This window comes from Leopardus geoffroyi, chromosome D4, assembly GCF_018350155.1.
Source record: "Leopardus geoffroyi isolate Oge1 chromosome D4, O.geoffroyi_Oge1_pat1.0, whole genome shotgun sequence".
Taxonomy (NCBI): domain Eukaryota; kingdom Metazoa; phylum Chordata; class Mammalia; order Carnivora; family Felidae; genus Leopardus; species Leopardus geoffroyi.
Window position 1 is genome coordinate 87,364,800 of NC_059342.1, and position 18,292 is coordinate 87,383,091.

Sequence of the window (18,292 nt, forward strand, 5' to 3'; positions counted from 1 at the left end):
GCCAAGCACTGTCCTAAGCACGTCACATGTCTCATTTTACAGCAATCCTGTTTTTATCCCATTTCAAACATGAGGAAACCGGGGCCCAGAGAGGTTGAATAACCCGCGTGAGGTCACATGACCAGTAAGAAAGACAACGAGGGTCAAACCTGGCCTGTCATCAAGGTCTCTCAGGGCTGCAACTCTGTCCTCCACCCAAAGCCACGGGGCAGAGGACGGTTCAGGCGCTTCTATGGGAGGCTGGGACTCTCTTTGCGGAATAAAGTTAGGTTTGTTTTAAAGTTCTCTCCTGTTCCCTGGGAAGTCTGTTTCCTCAGGGGTTAGTTCTCTGTCTGGGTTGGTTTTACTCCATCCTCCAGAAGGCATGGAGATTTTTGACTAGTCACTTGTCTGGAAGCAGGAAGCATTAAGAAAGCTGTCTGGGAGCTCTGGATGGGCTATCTGGCCTGCCAGGCTTGCTTCTGGTGATGAGGCCAGGCCAGCCGTTATGCTGGGCGTCCCAAAGATTCTGGAAAGAAGAGGGCTGTGTGCTCTTAGTGTTCCTCACCCGGTTATAAATTCCCTGAGGGCAAGTCTGCCTGCAGCCAGGGGAGCGTCCCTGTGTCTGACCAAAGGACGAGTGGTACTCACGGTAGACAGACACAAGGTTGTACAGGGCCCAGGTGGCCCAGTGCTGGCTGACAGGGGAGATGCCCTGGGGAAGGAGACGAAGAATTGGCTCAAACGACCTGTAGAAAGAAAAATCAAGGTCACATCTCATGCCAGGGGTTGGGGGAGTGCATCTTCTCTTGTTGAAGGGTTCTCCTCCCTGGAGGGTCCTAGAGACAAGCCACATGCAGGATAATAGGATACAACAGATACAGGGGCATCTGGCGCATCAGCACACTTCAGGCTCCACAAAGGGAGCTCCCTTGTAAGAGAGGTCAAGAGCATGGACATGTAAGGCAGGTAGGAGGAACACAGATTAGGTGGTGCAGAAACAGAGGCCTTGGCAAGAAGGAAAGACTCAGTCTTGGGGGAGGCAGGGAGATGTACCCTGAGAAACAGAAGTGTGAGTGTACTTCTTAGAACGGCCTTTGTGGTGTAAGTGTGTTTATTTATTTTTGAAAGGTGGGGGAAAAGAGGATCCGAAGTGGGCTCCATCTGACAGCAGAGAGCCTGACGTGGGGCTCGAACTCATGATCCATGAGATCATGACCCCAGCTGAAGTCACTTAACCCACCGGGCCACCCAGACGTCCCTACACTTCTTAGGAGGGCCTTCTATGGGCCATCTGGACTCATGGTCCAAAAGCCTGAAAAATGTATGTGCAAACGCCCTGGCCCAGTGATTCACTCCATCTCTCCTTGGGAATGACGGTAATTGGCAAAGCCACAAGCATGAGCCCCTTCCTCCCAATGTGGGTTTTCAGCGTCAATGTCAGTCAGTACAAGATGGCCCATCTGCACATAGAAAGTGATCGAGTCCCATACCCTGTGGCTGGAAGTTCAGTCACAAGATAGGAAAACTTAATGCCCGCTGGACTGCACAGAATTAAATCCATGCAGAGGGAAATTGCCGGAAGAGGGGTGCTAGACTGTGAGTAGAGGTCCTTTCAGGGACTGAGCTCATGAACGGTTCCTGTTTTGTTTCCTATTGTGCGTCTGTCTTTTCTTCTTCTTCTTCTTCTTCTTTTTTCTTCCCACAGATATGCATATATCAAATGTCTGTAGGCAGGAAACTTTGGGTTCACGCAGGTGCTGATATGCATAAAACACGCACCAAGCTTTATGGGTGAGATGTGTGCCCTGTGTGGACTGTTCCTCAGGGAGGCCTGACCCCAACTAGAAGAAAGGTAAGTTCTCACCAGACCTTGTTGGGAACGAGCATCCTGTCTCCAAACAGTCCCCACTCGCACACCCCACCCCTCCTCACTCCGCACCTGTAATTGATATTTCTCCGTGAGTTGATGTCCCAGCTCTGGATGGCTGCCCACATGCGTTCCTCCACCTCCTCCCGCTGGGGTTCACAGATGCCCCACGCCTCAGGCCCGTCGAACATGATGTGGGAGAGGACACCGCAGGCATTGTACGAAACCTCAATTCCGTCAGCTTTGCTCTCCAGCAGGTTGCTGCCGAGAGGAGAGAAAAACCCCTCTAAGTCCCTCTTCAGACCCCAGCTGCTGGACCCCAGCTTACAAACCAGATGCCAGATGCACTGCTGATTTATCACCTATTATCCATACCCAGGTGACTTCTAAAAGTTAGGATCTGAGATCGCTTAAGATACAGTTACAAGAGGACTACTTATGGAGGGTTGAAAGAAACCATCGGTGACATTTCTAACAGAAACCTAGGCTAAGAGCAATTACCGCAACTCAGCATAGACTAAGAGCTCTGAGCATCCTGGCAGCAAAGGCAAAAAGGGAAAGGAAAGAAATACTAACCTGAAGACACTGATAAATTGGGAAGTCATTAGTTGGGGCCGCAGCTCCTTCACCTCTGCCACATTCCCCAAGAGTCCTAGCATATTCCGATGCAGTTCCTGCTTCTCTGGGAATTCCTGACAAAATGAGAGCCATTAGGGTCACATCAATTAGTACTTAATTAGCATCTGGTATTGTTAACCTAGAAACTTGATGGGTATCTGTCTGGCCATTCCGACTGGACAAAAAAGGGGAACAATATGCTGGCCATATACCTTCTAGTGCACCTAGGACAGTCCTGGGTACGTTCTATACGGGATTAAAATGGTGGGGACTCCTTGCCACAAAATCAAAGGCTGAGTGGAGAGCTGACCTACAAAACTGCAAATAGGACAAACAAGGTTCTATTTGCCAAAGCTCAAAGTATTAGTTTAAGGGAAACTTCATAGAAACTAGAGCAAGAAAATAGAGGATGAGTGCGTTTTATTTATTTGTTTAATAATTGCTACCATTTATTTATTGTTTTTAAAGTAAGCTCTATGCCCAATGTGGGGCTTGAATTCACGACCCTGAAATCAAGAGTCACATGCTCTACCGACTGACTGAGCCAGCCAGGCACCCCCAGGATGAGTTTTAAATTAAAAAAAAATTTTTTTTATCTTTATTTCTTTTTGAGAGAGAGAGAGAGAGAGATACAGAGTGTGAATGGGGGAGGAACAGAGAAAGAGGGAGACACAGAATCCGAAGCAGGCTCCAGGTTCTGAGCTGTCAGCACAGAGCCCAACATGGGGCTCGAACCCACGAACCACAAATTCGGACGCTTAACCAGCTGAGCCACCCAGGCACCCCCCAATTTTTTTTAACATTATTTTTGAGAGACAGAGACAGAGTGCAAGCGGGGGAGGGGCAGAGAGAGGGAGACAGAGAATCTCAAGCAGGCTCCAAGCTCTGAGCTGTCAGCACAGAGCCCAACACGGGGCTTGAACCCACTAACGGTGACATCATGACCCGAGCTGAAGTCGGATGCTTAACCAACTGAGTCACCCAGGAGCCCCTGTTTTTAAAGAACATTCTGGGGTGCCTGGATGGCTCAGTCGGTTAAGCATCTAACTCTTATTTCGGCTCAGGTCATGATCTCATGGTTAGTGGGTTCAAGCCCCATGATGGGCTCCACACTGACAGTGCTGAGCCTGCTTGGGATTCTCTTTCCCTCTCCTTCTGCCCTCCCCTGCTTACGCATTGTTTTTCTCTCTGTCTCAAAATAAATAAACACACTTTTGGGGCGCCTGGGTGGCTCAGTCAGTTAAGCGTCTGACTTCAGCTCAGGTCATGATCTCATGGTTCGTGAGTTCAAGCCCCGCATGGGGCTCTGTGCTGACAGCTCAGATCCTGGAGCCTGCTTCAGATTCTGTGTCTCCCTCTCTCTCTGTCCCCTTCCCCACTCATGCTCTGTCTCTGTGTCTCAAAAAATAAATAAATGTTTAAAAAAATTTAAAAAAATAAAAATAAAAATAAACACACTTTAAAAAAAACAAATAAGGAAAAAAAAAAAAAAAAAAAGACCATCCTACTGGTGGTGCCTGTCTGGCTCAGTGGGTGGAATGTGCAACTCTTGATCTTGGGGTTGTGAGTTCGAGCCCCATGGTGGGTGTAGTGATTACTTGAAAATACCATCCAAATAAATAGTAAAATAAAATAAAATAAAGCCATCTACTGGACAAAATTCTGCCCAGCTGATACCTCAGTGGTCCCCAGCTGGACTGTGGGCAGCCTAGAAATTACTGCCAAGACGGATGGGGCTGGGTTTTCCCTTGGAGGGAGGGCTCTAAGAGAGGGGGTGGGCCTGTGAGTCAGACCTCCCACAGGAACTCTGGGGAAAGGGATTGCTGGCAGATATGATTGGTGGGAGGCCTGGGGACAGAAGAGCGGCCACGTGGGTGGCCAAGGAGGCCGCTGCCGATGGAGACGGGCAGTACCTTCAGGCAGTCCAGGAAGAGCTTCATGCCATTGAAGTTGAGGAACATCTCGCAGTTGTCCGGCGTCTCGTCCGTGATGTTCCACAGGGCACTCCAGGAGAACTCCATCACCTGGTCACACTGAAGGCAACGGGGGGCTCAGCACGGCCCGCTTGCAGGGCCCCGCGGGCTCCCAGCACCCGTGAGGGCATCCCCTGACAAAATAAGGGTCTCCTCCAGGGGCAGACCGTCCCCTCATGGGCTAAGGGAGGGGCAAAGCAGCTTCATGAAGACTCGACTTACTATCTTGTCTAGCAGTTTCTTCTGAATCAGCTTCAGCATGGTCTGTGGGCAGAGAAGAGAACTTGCAGGTGACCAGGGCTCAAGAGCTACCATGTCCCTCCCAGAACCAAGATGGAAGGAGAGTCAGCACAGCAGTTCCGTTCTTGGCTAATCCATCCTGACAAGACCAAATTCGCCTATCTGGTCTGAAGAACTGCAACCCACAGACTTGGCATTAGCATTAGGAGGCCTGGGGGCTAGTCCTGGCTCGACCCCGATTCCCAATGTAGCTTTGGGCCTGGCCCTCCCCTGTGTGGGCTCCAGCCTAGCCGGCAATAAGTGAGATGAAGAAACTAGATGCTTCTGCTTCATTTTTTCCTCCCATTCCCGAGCAAATACTTATCCGCCCCCCTGTGAGCCAGGTACCACAGTAGGAAGAGCTGGGGATGTCACCACGAAAGCAGGAACAATCATGGTGTCTTTCCCCGCAGAATCACAACCCAGTGGGGAGGCCAAAGTGAAGCAGGCAGTCCCTCAGAGGCTTATTTAACCCCAGTTAGAAAGACCTAACAGGGGACCTGGTCTGAGGAGCCAGGAGCAGCTTGGACAGTGGGACCAAATGGACGGATGGAGGGGCCGAGAGAAGATGCCAGAGTGTTCCAGTCGGAGGAAATCTCCAGGGACATGAGCTACATTCATGGTTAGGAGACTCTTCCTTGGGTCTGGCCTCAATCTTTCATGCGGCAGGCAGGGGGGCTGTGGAAGAGGAAGGCGGGGAGGGAGAGAAGGGGGTGCAGCCTGCGGGCACGCACCACAACAAAGCCCATCTTGCCCACGGCCTCCTTGTGGTCGTTGTCCACCTGGCAGACCAGGGCGTTGCACAGGTGCACGGCGATACGCTGGATGGACTCGTCCTGCCGCGTGGGGTTGAGGATACTGAGCAGGAGCTCGTTGACCCGGCGGTACTGGAATTCTAGCTCCTCGGGGATGCTGAAGTTACAGAGAGTCAAGCAGCAGTTCCGCTGGACCTGGGGCCGGGCCGGGAGACAAGCGAAGCAGTCAGGGTCAGACTCGGGAGCTGGACTCCAGGGGCTCGCTAGAGCTGTGGGATTAGCCAGAGCTGTGCTGGTCCAGGAAGGCTTTCTGAAAGAGGAGACTACAGGGCTTTTTTTTTTTTAAACATTAAAAAAAAACAAAAACAAAACCATGAAATATAATCTTCATACAGAAGAGGGCATAAAGCACAAATGTATAGTTTTTTACAAGCATGTGTGAAGCAAACAAGCTTTCCAACAACTTTGTCACCACCCTGCCAGCACCCAGGAATCCCCATAGGTCCCTTTCCTGATCAGAAGCCCTCCTCCCCACTAGAGAGAACTACTATCCCTGCTATTCCGTATGGAACATTCTCTAGCATCCTGCTTATGTTCGTTCAACCGTAGTGTGCCAGGTCAATGGTGTTGTTATAAGTATCTGAAAAGCATTCATCCTTCCGTTGCGGTCTGGTACTTTGATTTATTCGTCCATCCCACTGTTGGTGGACATCCGAGGGGGGCTTCAGTGCTCGGCAGCTTCAATGTCTGGTACACGCATCCCAGCCTCCACGTACATGGGCTTCTCTAGGGCACAGGCGCCAGGGCGGGGCTTCAGGGCCACGGGGCGTGCACGTCTTCAACTTTACCAGGTAGCACCAGACTATCTGCCAAAGTGGCCGTACCAGTTTACAGAGGAGGAGGCCTTAAGCTGCTTGACATCTTCTATTTCTTTTTGTGTTATCTGTGGGCTTTTTTTTTTTTTTTTAAGTATTCGCAGGGCATTTGCCTATAATTTAATTTGCTGCCATCCTTTCTCATTAGATTTTGGGAGATCATCGTACTTTAGAGGGTACCACCCTTAGTTAACTCTTTGTCTTTTTTTCCCCAAATACACATATATTTTTTAATTTGAGAAAAAAATTTTTTTTCAGTTACGACAGCAATACTTACCGTAAAAAGTTCAAATAGTACTATTTGGGCAAAAGTTAGTCTCTCCCTTTATTCCCCAGAAGAAATTGCTATTAAAAGTTTGGTGTGCGTCCTTCTAGATTTTTCTATCATGCAAATGCAAATATATATATATATATATATATATACATACATACACACACACACACATTCGGGGGAGAGGAAAGGCAAAAAGGATATTTATTATAAATATTGGCCCGAAACTTCTCCTCACTTATCAACATGCACTGGACATCTTTCCACATTAGGGCGTACAGATTGACCATAATATCCCATTGTGTGGGTGGACTGTATGTTACTTTTCTAGGTCTCTCTATTGCTAACATTCTGGTTCCTTCTAAAAACATTTCAACTGTGGAATACCTAGACCCAAAGGCAGGTGCATTTACAGTTTTGGCAAATTCTGCCAGTTGCCTTCCAAAAGGGCTGTACGTTCATACCTCACCAGTGGGAAGCATGCAAAAGTGCTCTCCCCTGACCTTTGTCAACGTTGGGGATCACTGGTCTCTCAAGATGAAATGTAATTTCTTGTTATTTTAATTTTCATTTCTTTGATAGAGTTTATTAATTTGGGGATCTTCAACTAGCATTTTGTCAAAAAAAAAAAAAAAAAGACACCCCTTTGACCTGATTATAAAATCAATCTCAGTGTATCAGTCGCTCTCAAGTCTGGAGTTGGCAGGCAGCGGGAGAGCGGGCCTTCTCCTCCCTGCAGAGGCTACATCGCCACCATAGCCTTTCTGGAGGATAATTCGAGAATGCATCTCAAGTGCTTTGAAAATACACCTACCCATTGTCCCTGCAATTCCCAGTCACGTATTATAAGGATAATCAATTAAGTATGGTCAGCAAAGCCTTATTTGGTATAGCAAAAAATAAAAAAAGCAACCTAACTGTTCAACCATGGCGCTGATTCAGTACCTGCAGCCCAGACATTTTGGGCAGGCCCGTCCTGCCACTCTGTGGGGATGGGGCTTGGCCACCGCCTCCCAGCTCTAACACACAGTCAGCACCAGAGCGACCTTCCCTGGATGAGGACACTGAACACCATTCGGGCACCAGCAATTACAAAACAATGGTTAAACCCAGCTGTGGGGTGGAGGAGAGCTGGATTGTGAACAACTTCCATTTCGTAGTTGACACGTTTTCATAGTATGCCTGACCCTTGAACAACTCGAGGGTTAGGGGCCCCAAACCCCCATCCCTGGCTGCCACACAGCTGTAAATCCACATACAACTTCTGACTCCCCACCAAACTTCACCACTAATAGCCTACTGTCGACCTGAATCCTTAGTGATAACATTAACTGTTGATTAACACATATTTTGCATGTTATGTGTATTATATCCTGTAGCGTTACAACGAAGTCAGCTAGAGAAAAGAAAACGTTAGTAAGAAAATCATAAGGTGGGGGAGGCACCTGGGTGGCTCAGTCGGTTAAGCAACTGACTTCTTGATTTTAGATCAGGTCATGATCTCAAGGTTTATAAGCTCGAGCCTGGCGTCAGGCTCCGAGCTGACAGTAGGGAGCCTGCTTGGGATTCTCTCTGTGCCCCTCCCCTGCTTGCACGAGCCAGAGCACGCACGTGCTCTCTCAAAAAAATAAGCTTTTAAAAAAGAAGTTTCAAAAAAAAAAAAAAAAGACAGCAAATCATAAGAAGGAGAAAATATACTGATAGCACTGCATTGTCTTTGTCAAAATTGGCATCTAAGTGGACCCACGCAGTTAAAACCTGTGTTGTTCAAAGGTCAGCTGTGCTTGAATTTGTTTGTTTTCTAAGCATTAGATGTCTTAATTTTGTGAGCATAAGAGAAACCTTATTTAAGAAATTCTGTTGTAAAAATGTTGGTCGATTATGGGAATGTTCACATTTGGAAGACACTGTTGAGATAAAAATCCACGCTATACAAACAGTGAGTGCAGAATGATCCCATTTACTAAGTAAACATGCACAGGCTGAATCTTGAACAACGGGTATTCAACAGCAACAGTGGCTATTCTGGGTGGTGGGATTATGGGGGTTTTTTTGCTTTATATCCGTATTTATAATTTTTCTACAGTAGAAATTTTTGTTATTTTTCTTTTTTAGAAATGTATACTTTTTAAAAGTAACCTCTACACCCAGTGTGGGGCTTGAACTCACGCCCCTGAGATCAAGAGTCACGTGCTCTACTGACCGAGCCAGCGAGGTGCCCCCATAGTTTTGTTACTTGTATAATAAAAGCAGCTCTCGGGAAAAAAAAATTACCTCCCAGCCAAGTGTTACAGAAGGGCTGAGGAGTCAGCATGAGTGGAGGCCCAGGGGCGGGAGAACAGGATCCCTGGGTGGAGGGTGGCAGTGGTGACGGACTGGTCAGGTGGGGCTGGGTTACAGAGGCCCTGAATGCCAGGTCCCAGAGTCTGGGAGTGATGCCGTGGGTAAGGGGGGTGGCGAGGGGGGCAGTACAGTGCCAGGCAAAAAAGGGTGAGAGGAAGCACGGCCCCCTGAGGGACTGCAAGCCGGCTGGTGAGGCTGGGGCACGAGGCGAGCAGGAAGAGGGGCGGCTGGGCCAGAGCATGCGGGGCTGTCACGGGTAGGGGGCTCACCGTCACCTCCTGGTAGGACTCCATGCCGTTCAGCACCACCTGGATGACCTGTCGGCGCAGCTTGATGCTCTGCTCAGAGCGGTACTCAGAATTGGTCAGGTAGAAGAGGGCAGCGCTGCCTGTGACTTGAATGTTCTTGTCATACTTGTGGCACTTGAGGGCCGTGATGACCAGCTGTATGAAGACAGGGTGCGGGCCTGGGTTGGCGAGTCCTGTTAAAGTTGTACAGGGCCATGCCTAGGGCTCTGCAAGGGGGCTCAGATGGGCCTCCGGGGTGCAGCTTACCCCGACTCTGTTCTCTGAGAGAAGTGAGGGGTTGGGGGCAGAAACTAGGGCAGCCCCACGCTGCTGGGACAAGGCCGGTGCTGGGACGAATGAGGCACCGTGGGGCTGGGGCTCAGGGGGCAGGACTGCCGATGTCCTGGGGATGAGGAGGACAAGTGGAGGAGGGACGGGAGCTCTGGGGACATGGCTCAGCCAAGTCCAGGACCTGCCAGGCAGGGATGGACCAGAGACCGAGGACCCCTGGGGCCAGGGCTGACCTTCAGGGCCCGCAGAAGCTGGTTGCAGCGCTCGATGCGTGCGATGTCAAAAAGCAGGTTGATGGCCCGTGAGGTGATCTCAGGCCTGTGCTCCGTGTAGGCCTCGATGGCATTCAGCACCTGTTCCTCATTTTTGTCACCACTTACCTGGGAATGGAACATGCTCAGAACCACTGGAAGATGCCATGCGGTGGGATCCTTGGATCCCAGCTCCGCCTCTAGCTCCAGGGCAGACCCCTTGGGGCCCCCAGCCCAACCCCTTCCCTCGTCCCGGGGCTCCCTATTCCTCCCCTCCCCCACTCCCTCTCACTTTGTAGGCGGGAATGTGTGTGAGGCGGCACAGGGAGGTCTCGAAGAGCCCAAGGAACTGCAGTGGCCTCTTCAGGGCCCGGAAAGGCATGATGCTGCTCTTGGAAGGCTCAATGCTGGGGGAAGAGCATGCCGGGGTCAGTGGCCTGTGGACTGGGGCTGCCCTGCGTTTAGAAGGGCTTCTCCCTGAGGGTGGCTAGGCATTTACTTGGGGCCCTCTTCTAGGCCCTCCAGTCTCATCTTTTTTTTTTTTTTCCTCTTTTTAAGGGCAAAAACACAGACCCCCCCCCCCCCACCTCTTGAAGGACAGGTGCCAAGGTCATATCGGATAACATGTGGGATGGGAGACACTGTTGCAGCCACCTTTGGGAAATACTACCTGCCATTCTGGTGAGGATGTGCCACCCTTAGGTTCTACCAACAGTCATGAAGGGGCATGCCCATCGACCAAACCCCGCTAAAGTATGGCTGAGGATAGGGCTTACAGCCAATTACAGCTGGATGGGTTTGAATCAGATCTTTCAACCAACCAGACCAGGAAGACACCTAATCTGCTGTGATGACTAATGCACGGTGGATACTGCTGGCCGTCTTAATGCCACCACCCCGTCTCTATCCAGTCTGAGTGTCCTAATTTCCCGTTCACTCCCCAAGCTTGCACTTTCCAGCTTTTACATATGCTGTTCCCTCTGCTGGAACACCTTTCCCCTGGGAGACTCAGAAAGAGCTTTCAGGACAGTGTGGATGCCATTCCTCCTTCTTCCTGCCTCCTTCCTGATCTTCAGGGCAACCCCACAGCCCTGTGCCTCCCTTATCACCGTCCTAATATGACTCATCTGTCCCCACTAGCTCATACAGCTTCGAGAGGGCAGGGTCTGATTCGTTTCTTTATCTCCAGCACCCAGCACAGGACTCGGCAGAAGGGCACTTGGTAAATGCTTGTCGAATGACAGACACCCCGCCGGCAACCATGGCAGGTGGGTCCCCACCTAGTCTGCCCTGCCTCCTCGTCCATCTTGGAGATGCTGCAGTTCTCCAGGATCATGTGGCCAGAGATGTCCAGAGACATCAGGTTCCCCAGCTTTTGCACAAAGAGGCTCAGCACCTTGCGAGTCAGCTTGAACTTGTAGTAGCTGGAGAGGCGGTCTCGGGAGATGTCCAGGTGTCTGGAGATTGGAGCGGGGGCCACAGGTCAGAGCTGGACACAGGTCGGGGCCGCCTCAGAGACCCCTGCTCCTTCAGCCCATGGCAGGGGAGGGGCCATCCCCGCCACAGCTGCTCCAGGGCATTCTGGGAAAAAGCCTGCGGGGACCCAGAAGCCCTGGATAGCCCTGAGGCAGCCGGAACACTGGGTTTAAGGAAGGGGACTGTCTCTTTCATCCCCACTTCTGCCCGGCCAGGGGCTCACGAAGCCTCACGGGACTGCCAACACCCACCTCCCTGCCCTCGCCCCAGTGAGCTCTGGGTCGGCAGCTCACCGCAGCTTGTGCAGCTGGACGATGACCCGGATGTGGTCATCTGACAGGTCCATGTTGTAGAGCACAAGGGACACCAGGCTGTCTTTCCACTGGGTTAGGAAGGCCGCGTCGCTCGTCTGGATGCCCGAGAGGTCCAAGGCAGCCAGTGAGCTGAGAGGCCGTAGCAGGGACTCCACAGGGACCCCGTCGATCATGCGGCCCAAGTTGAGGAAGCGTAGGCGGCTGAAGCCCTCAAAGGTGAAGTCCTTGACTAGCACCTGGCAGGTGGGATTGACGAGGCACTCGTCTTCACAGCCCCCTGGGTTCTCCTCCTCATAGAAAATGTTTGCACAGCCGAAGAGGCTCAGGGATACGAGGGTGTGGCTGAAGCTCCTCAGCGTCTGCAGGCTCTTGGCGGACAGCTTCTCGCAGTTGGTCAGGTACAGCTCCACCAGGTCCTGGGAGCAGGCACAGCTCCGTCACCGGCACTGCCCTCCCGCCCCCAGGCCTGGGCCGCAGTTGAGCTTGGGGAGGGGGGTGTACGAGGCGGGGACGCACTGGATTCTTGTGCTGGAGGCGCGTGGCTCGGCCCCCGACTCACCGGTCATCTCGAGGCCGCCGCCTCCCCATGACCATCCCCACCGGCTGGCGAAGCCGGTCTCACCTGCTTGCGGATGGCCTCCAGGTCCTGGTCCTGTACCAGGTCCTCACGGAGGTGGATCCGGGTGAGGCGGGTGCTGCGGGGGTCGGAGAAAAGGCTGAAGAAGCTCTCGTGCGGCTCAAAGTTGCAGGCGGCGTTGACCAGCTCCACATACCTGGGAAGGAGGAGAGCCTGGCTTGAGGGGGAGCCCAGGGACCCTCGTTCTCCCTTCAAGGCTCAGCACCAGCCCTCCTGTCCCTGAAACCTTCCCTCATCACTGGTCAGCAACCTCCATCTCGTCTATTCCCTGCCCTTCTTTCTTTCTTTTTACTGATTTTTTTTTTTTTTTTTTAAGTAGGCTTCACGTCCAGAGCAGGGCCCAACGAGAGGCCCAATGTGAGGCTTGAACTCCTGACCCTGAGATTAAGACCTGAGCTGAGATCAAGAGTTGGACACTTGGGTCTCCAGGGTGGCTCAGTTGGTTAGGTTTCTGACTCTTTTTTTTTTTTTTTTTTCAACGTTTATTTATTTTTGGGACAGAGAGAGACAGAGCATGAACGGGGGAGGGGCAGAGAGAGAGGGAGACACAGAATCGGAAACAGGCTCCAGGCTCTGAGCCATCAGCCCAGAGCCTGACGCGGGGCTCGAACTCAGGGACCGCGAGATCGTGACCTGGCTGAAGTCGGACGCTTAACCGACTGCGCCACCCAGGCGCCCCAGGTTTCTGACTCTTGATCTCAGCTCAGGTCATGATTTCATGGCCATGAGATTGAGCCTCGTGTCAGCACAGAGTCTGCTTGGGATTCTCTCCCTCTCTCTCTCTCTCTGTCCCTCCCCTGTTCATGCATATGTGTGCTCTCTCTCTCTCTCTCTCTCAAAATAAATAAATTAAAAGAAAAAAAAGTCAGATGCTTAACACACTGAGCCACCCAGGTACCCCCCCCCCACCACAGCCCCTCTTTCTAACAGTACCTATTTGGGTCCCGAGCACTGTGCAGGTGAGACAGAGTGGCCCCAGGCACCACGGGTGTAAAGGTGATGAAGGGGCCTCTTATCAACAGCCAATTCCAAGCTCTTCCCCCCGAAACCCTACACATCTATAACAAACATACACGTCCACACTCCTCATCTTGAAGCCAGCTTCTGATTCCTTGATCAGCCCCTCCCAGGACCCTTTCCAACAGGAAGATTAAGCCAAGGAGTTTAAGGATCCCAGCTGGGTACAGGGCAAGCACTCAATAAAACCCTGCTGAGGCCAGCTAATGTAAGATTCCTGGTCTGGTGGAAAAGGCTTTGAGTCAAACACTCTGGAATCTAAATCCTGGCTTGACTGTTCACTACGTGGGCGGCTTCATGTGAGAAATGGAACTTCCCCAGCGTTCAGTTTCTTCATCTGTAAAATGGACATAACTCTGGTCTGCAAAGCATCCAAGCAAGTGCCTCACCCGCTTCAAATGCTTGGAACATGATTACAAACTGGGCTCTGTCCTGGGGCGCCTGGGTGGCTTGGTCGGTTAGGCGTCTGACTTCGGTTCAGGTCATGATCTCACGGTCCGTGAGTTCGAGCCCCGCGTCAGGCTCTGTGCTGACAGCTCAGAGCCTGGAGCCTGTTTCAGATTCTGTGTCTCCCTCTCTCTCTGCCCCTCCCCTGTTCATGCTCTGTCTCTCTCTGTCTCAAAAATAAATAAACGTTTAAAAAAAAAAAAAATCAAACCGGGCTCTGTCCTCAGGTCACATACAAGTTCCAACTTTTTTTTTTTTTTTTTAAAGATTTTATTTTTAAGTAATCTCCACATGCAACATAGGGTTCAAACTCACAACCCTGAGATCAAGAGTCGCACACTCCACTGACTGAGCCAGCCAGGTGCACCCACAGATTCTTGCTTTTATATGCAACTGTTTGGCCTAACAATTTCTCTTCTGGGCACTGGACTCCCTGAGGTGAGTGAATGCACATCTTACTGCTAGGAACCTCTAAGAGTGGAGAGTCCTTGGAGGCTCCACATAAAGATTTTCTTTTTCTCTCTCTTTTTTTAAGTTTGTTTGTTTATTTATTTAGAGAGAGAATGAGTGGGGGAGGGGCAGAGAGAGGAAGAGAAAGAATCCCAAGCAGGCTCCTCACTGTCAGCACAGAGCCCAATGCGGGGCTTGAACTCACGAACCATGGGATCATGACCCGAGATGAAATCAAGAGTTGGACGCTTGACCGACTGAGCCACCCAGGCGCCCCCACACAAAGATTTTCTGAACGGTTCAATTCCTGCTCATGGGTTCATTATTTGTGCACCAGTGGGCAAACGTGTGTGCCCACGTGTACACAGACACGTGTTTGCAGGCACAGGCAAGTGCACACGGAACAGCACAGAACTCCTGCGCTTAAATGCAGTTTCTATACTCTCTCGTAGATGTTAATACACACGTGCAGGGACACACTCAAACACACCCCGTGCTGCAGCCCATGTGTGTCCACACACCCATTCCTTCACGTGCACACCCCTCCACACACTTAGCAACATGAACACATACAACCTTATGGCTACGAACATACCAGTGTTCTCCTGCACCCACAGATACCCAAGGGCATGCACACCCCCTCACACATATGTATCCCCAGCCGCATCCCTGCACGGTGCACACGATGGTCCCGGGGCCTCCACGCGCGCTCATGCTAAGCCTCGTGCCCGTGCCCCGGCCCCCGCCTGCTCACTCATTGACGAGCCGGTCGCAGATCTCGCTGGGTAGGAAGATGTCTGGATGTAGCCGCAGAGTCTCCTTGTCCAGCAGGTAGCCCAAGGTGCCATCCAGGTTGCGCAAGCAGAAGTCAGTGCAGAGGGCCATCAGGGACTCGGGGGTGTCGGACGCCATGCTGGGGACAGGCGGTGGGGGGGGGGCACTCCACGACAGGAGCCCCTAGGGGCAGCGGTGACTCCCCGGCACTCACAGGATCATTGGCAGAACCACAGCCTGTGGAACAGGAAGAAGCTAAGTGAGTCCCCCATAAGAACCGGAACCACTGGCTGCCCTAGGTCCACTCTCTGAGTAGGGAAACTGAGGCCCCGGATGTCACACTCAAATTAGCAGTCTGGCAGAGGCACGTCCCAAGGCTCCTGATTCCTTGCCTGCTCTCTCTGCTGTGCCACTATCTACGTGTGGCTTGAACTGCAAAGAGCAGGGGGCCTTTTCCAAGCATTTGTATGCCTTCAGAGTGTCCGTGGGCAGACATGCGTGTGCTGGGGACTCAATGCTTGGGTGAGGATAACAGGAGCTTTCGTTAATAGCTACACTGGGGTGTCTCTTACTATGTAACCTAACCCATAAATGGCTGTCACTGTGTGAGCATTTAGTACATGCCAGGGCTTTACAGACATGTTGTCACTGAATCTCATCGTATATGATTAAGAATGAAGGTTCTGGTGCGCCTGGGTGGCTCAGTCGGTTAAGTGTCTGACTCTCGATCTCAGCTCAGGTCGTGATCGCAGGTTGTGAGTTCAAGCCCCATGCTGGGCTCCATGCTGCGTGTGGAGCCTACTTAAAAAAAAAAAAAAAGAATGAAACGTCTCCTCCTGAGAGTGGCAAAAATATATGTCCCCATAAAAAACGGTACATTAATGTTTTCACACTGGTATTATTCGTAATAGCCCAAAAGTGGAAACAACGCAAATGTCCATCAAGTGATGCATGGATAAACAAAAATGGTCTATCCGTACAATGGAATATTATTCAGCCATAAAAGGAATGAGGTATTGGCAACTGCTACAACGCGGGTGGACCTTGAAAACACGATGCTAAGTGAAAGAAGCCAGACACAAAAGGTCATATGGTTCCATTTTTATGAAGTGTCTAGCCAGAACAGGCAAACCTATGGAGACAGAAGAAGAATAGTGGCTGCCTAGGGCTAGGAGGTTGTAAGGAAATGGGGAGTGACTGCTAATGGGTATGGGGTTTCTTCTGGGGTGACAAAAATATCTTAAAATTGATTGTGGTGACAGTCACACAATTCTGAATATACTAAAAACCACGAATTATCTCTGTTAGATAGGTGAACTGTAGGGTATAGGAATTGTAGCTCAATAAAACTGTTAGTAAAAACCTAAAATCCCTTACTATTTTCATGACCTTGAGATAGGTAAAGATTCCTTAAGTAGGGTCGTAAGGAAAAAATGATAAACCAATCTGCATTGAAGTGAAGAAACTACTGTTCGTACGTACACAAAAATTAATCTGAGACGAACCACAGGCCTAAATGTGAAGGGTAGAACAATAAGGTTTCTAGAAGAAAACACAGGAGTCTATCTTATGACTTCAGAGTAGGCGATCATTTCTTAAATAGGTCACAAAAAAACCCAGAAACCATATATAGAAATAAATCATACTGCCTTAAAATGTTAAGACTCTGTTCATCAAAAGATATCATTAAGAAAGAGAAAGGGCAGGGGCACCTGGGTGGCTCAGTTGGTTAAGTGTCTGACTTCAGCTCAGGTCACGATCTCACAGCTCATAAGTTCAAGCTGTGCGTCAGGCTCTGTGCTGACAGCTCAGAGCCTGGAGCCTGCTTCGGATTCTGTGTCACCCTCTCTCTCTGCCCCTTGTCCACTCACATGCTGTCTGTCTCTCTTTCAAAAATAAATAAAACATTCAAAAAGTTAAAAAAAAAAAAAAAGGGCAAGCCACAGCCTAGGAAATATTTCCAATAATATATCCAACAAAGGACTCATATTCAGAATACATAAACAACTTCTACAAATCATTTTTTTAAAGATTTTTTTCAAGCAATCTCTACACCCAACATGGGGCTCGAACTCACACCCTGAGATCAAGAGTCGCACGCTCCACCGACTGAGCCAGCCAGCTGCTCCAAAATCGTGTTTTTTTTTTTAAAGGACATAGCATCCAACTGAAACACTGACTTGAAAAGGCAAAAGACTTGAAAAGGTATTTCATAAGGGACAGAGAACATATGGAAACATATACAAAAGGGCTCAGCCTCATCAGAATCCGTAAAATCACAATGAGATACCATTTCCCACCCACCACAATGGCTCAACTGGAAACAACAACAATACAGGCAACACCAAGCGTGTACTGTAGTGAAGACGGAACAACAGGATGTCGCCCACACTGCTGGTGGGAGTGAAAATTGGTGTGCATCGACAGTATAATGGAATATTGTATGACACTATCTACCAAAGCTGAATACGCACATATGTTCAATGTTCAGCAATTCTATTCGTAGGTACACACCCAACAAAGGTGCACATATAAATGTTCCCCCAAAAAGACACAGACCAGAATGTTCACAGCAGTATTATTCGGAGTAGCCAAAACCAGAAAGGAATCTGAATGTCCCTGACATCAGAATGAATAATTACGGTGTGATCACCAACGAAATACTAATGGCAATGAGAACGCACAAACTATTGTTAACACAATGGCTTGGTGAACCCCAGTGTTCAGTGAAAGAAGTCAGACATAAGAGAGCTTATACCATATTATATACCAAATGAATCCATTCATGTTTTACTCCACTAAGCTAAAAAACAGAACAATCTGAGGCGCCTGGGTGGCTCAGTCACTTGAGTGTCTGCCTCTTGATTTCAGCTCTGGTCATGATACCAGGGTCATGGGACTGAGCCCCAATTTTGGCTCCATGCTGAGCGTGGACACTGCTTGAGATTCTCTCTCTCTTTCTCCCCCCTGTGTCTCCCCACCAGTTTGCACGTGCACGCTCTCTCTAAAATAAAATAAAATAAAATAGGGGCGCCTGGGTGGCTCAGTTGGTTAAGTGTCCGGCTCTTGATTTTGGCTAAGGTCACAATCCTAGGGTTGTGGGATCAAGCCCCACGTCGGGCTTTGCATTGAGCATGGAGCTTGCTTAAGATTCTTTCTCCCTCTTCCTCTGTCCCCCCCCCCCCCAAATTGTGCTCTCTCTCTCTCTCTCTCAAAAATAAATAAAATTTGATAAAATTTAACTTTAAAAATACAGAGGGGCACCTGGGTGATTCAGTTGGTTATGCGTCCTACTGTCGGTTTCAACTCAGGTCATGATCTCAGTCCGTGGGTGTGAGCCCCATGTCAGACTCCATGCTGCTGGTATGGAGTCTGCTTGGGATTC

General features: G+C 50.1%; 1 protein-coding gene across 2 annotated transcripts in view; it reads right to left on the reverse strand.

Annotated features, from left to right (window-relative positions):
* ZER1 (zyg-11 related cell cycle regulator) overlaps positions 1–18,292 on the reverse strand; it is a 31,378-nt gene that overhangs the window by 4,596 nt on the left and 8,490 nt on the right. The window contains exons 2-14 of one of the 2 annotated variants that reach the window (XM_045467615.1): positions 14,888–15,144; positions 12,205–12,355; positions 11,562–11,998; positions 11,073–11,249; positions 10,085–10,199; positions 9,775–9,921; positions 9,239–9,406; positions 5,454–5,669; positions 4,663–4,704; positions 4,381–4,500; positions 2,426–2,541; positions 1,922–2,110; positions 631–728 (exon numbers count right to left, since the gene is read on the reverse strand). In XM_045467615.1, the coding sequence (XP_045323571.1) occupies positions 631–728; positions 1,922–2,110; positions 2,426–2,541; positions 4,381–4,500; positions 4,663–4,704; positions 5,454–5,669; positions 9,239–9,406; positions 9,775–9,921; positions 10,085–10,199; positions 11,073–11,249; positions 11,562–11,998; positions 12,205–12,355; positions 14,888–15,045 (2,134 nt within the window). In that variant the 5' untranslated portion in view covers positions 15,046–15,144. Of the gene's footprint in view, positions 1–630; positions 729–1,921; positions 2,111–2,425; positions 2,542–4,380; positions 4,501–4,662; positions 4,705–5,453; positions 5,670–9,232; positions 9,407–9,774; positions 9,922–10,084; positions 10,200–11,072; positions 11,250–11,561; positions 11,999–12,204; positions 12,356–14,887; positions 15,145–18,292 lie in introns of both variants that reach the window. The other variant, XM_045467614.1, reaches the window with a different exon arrangement.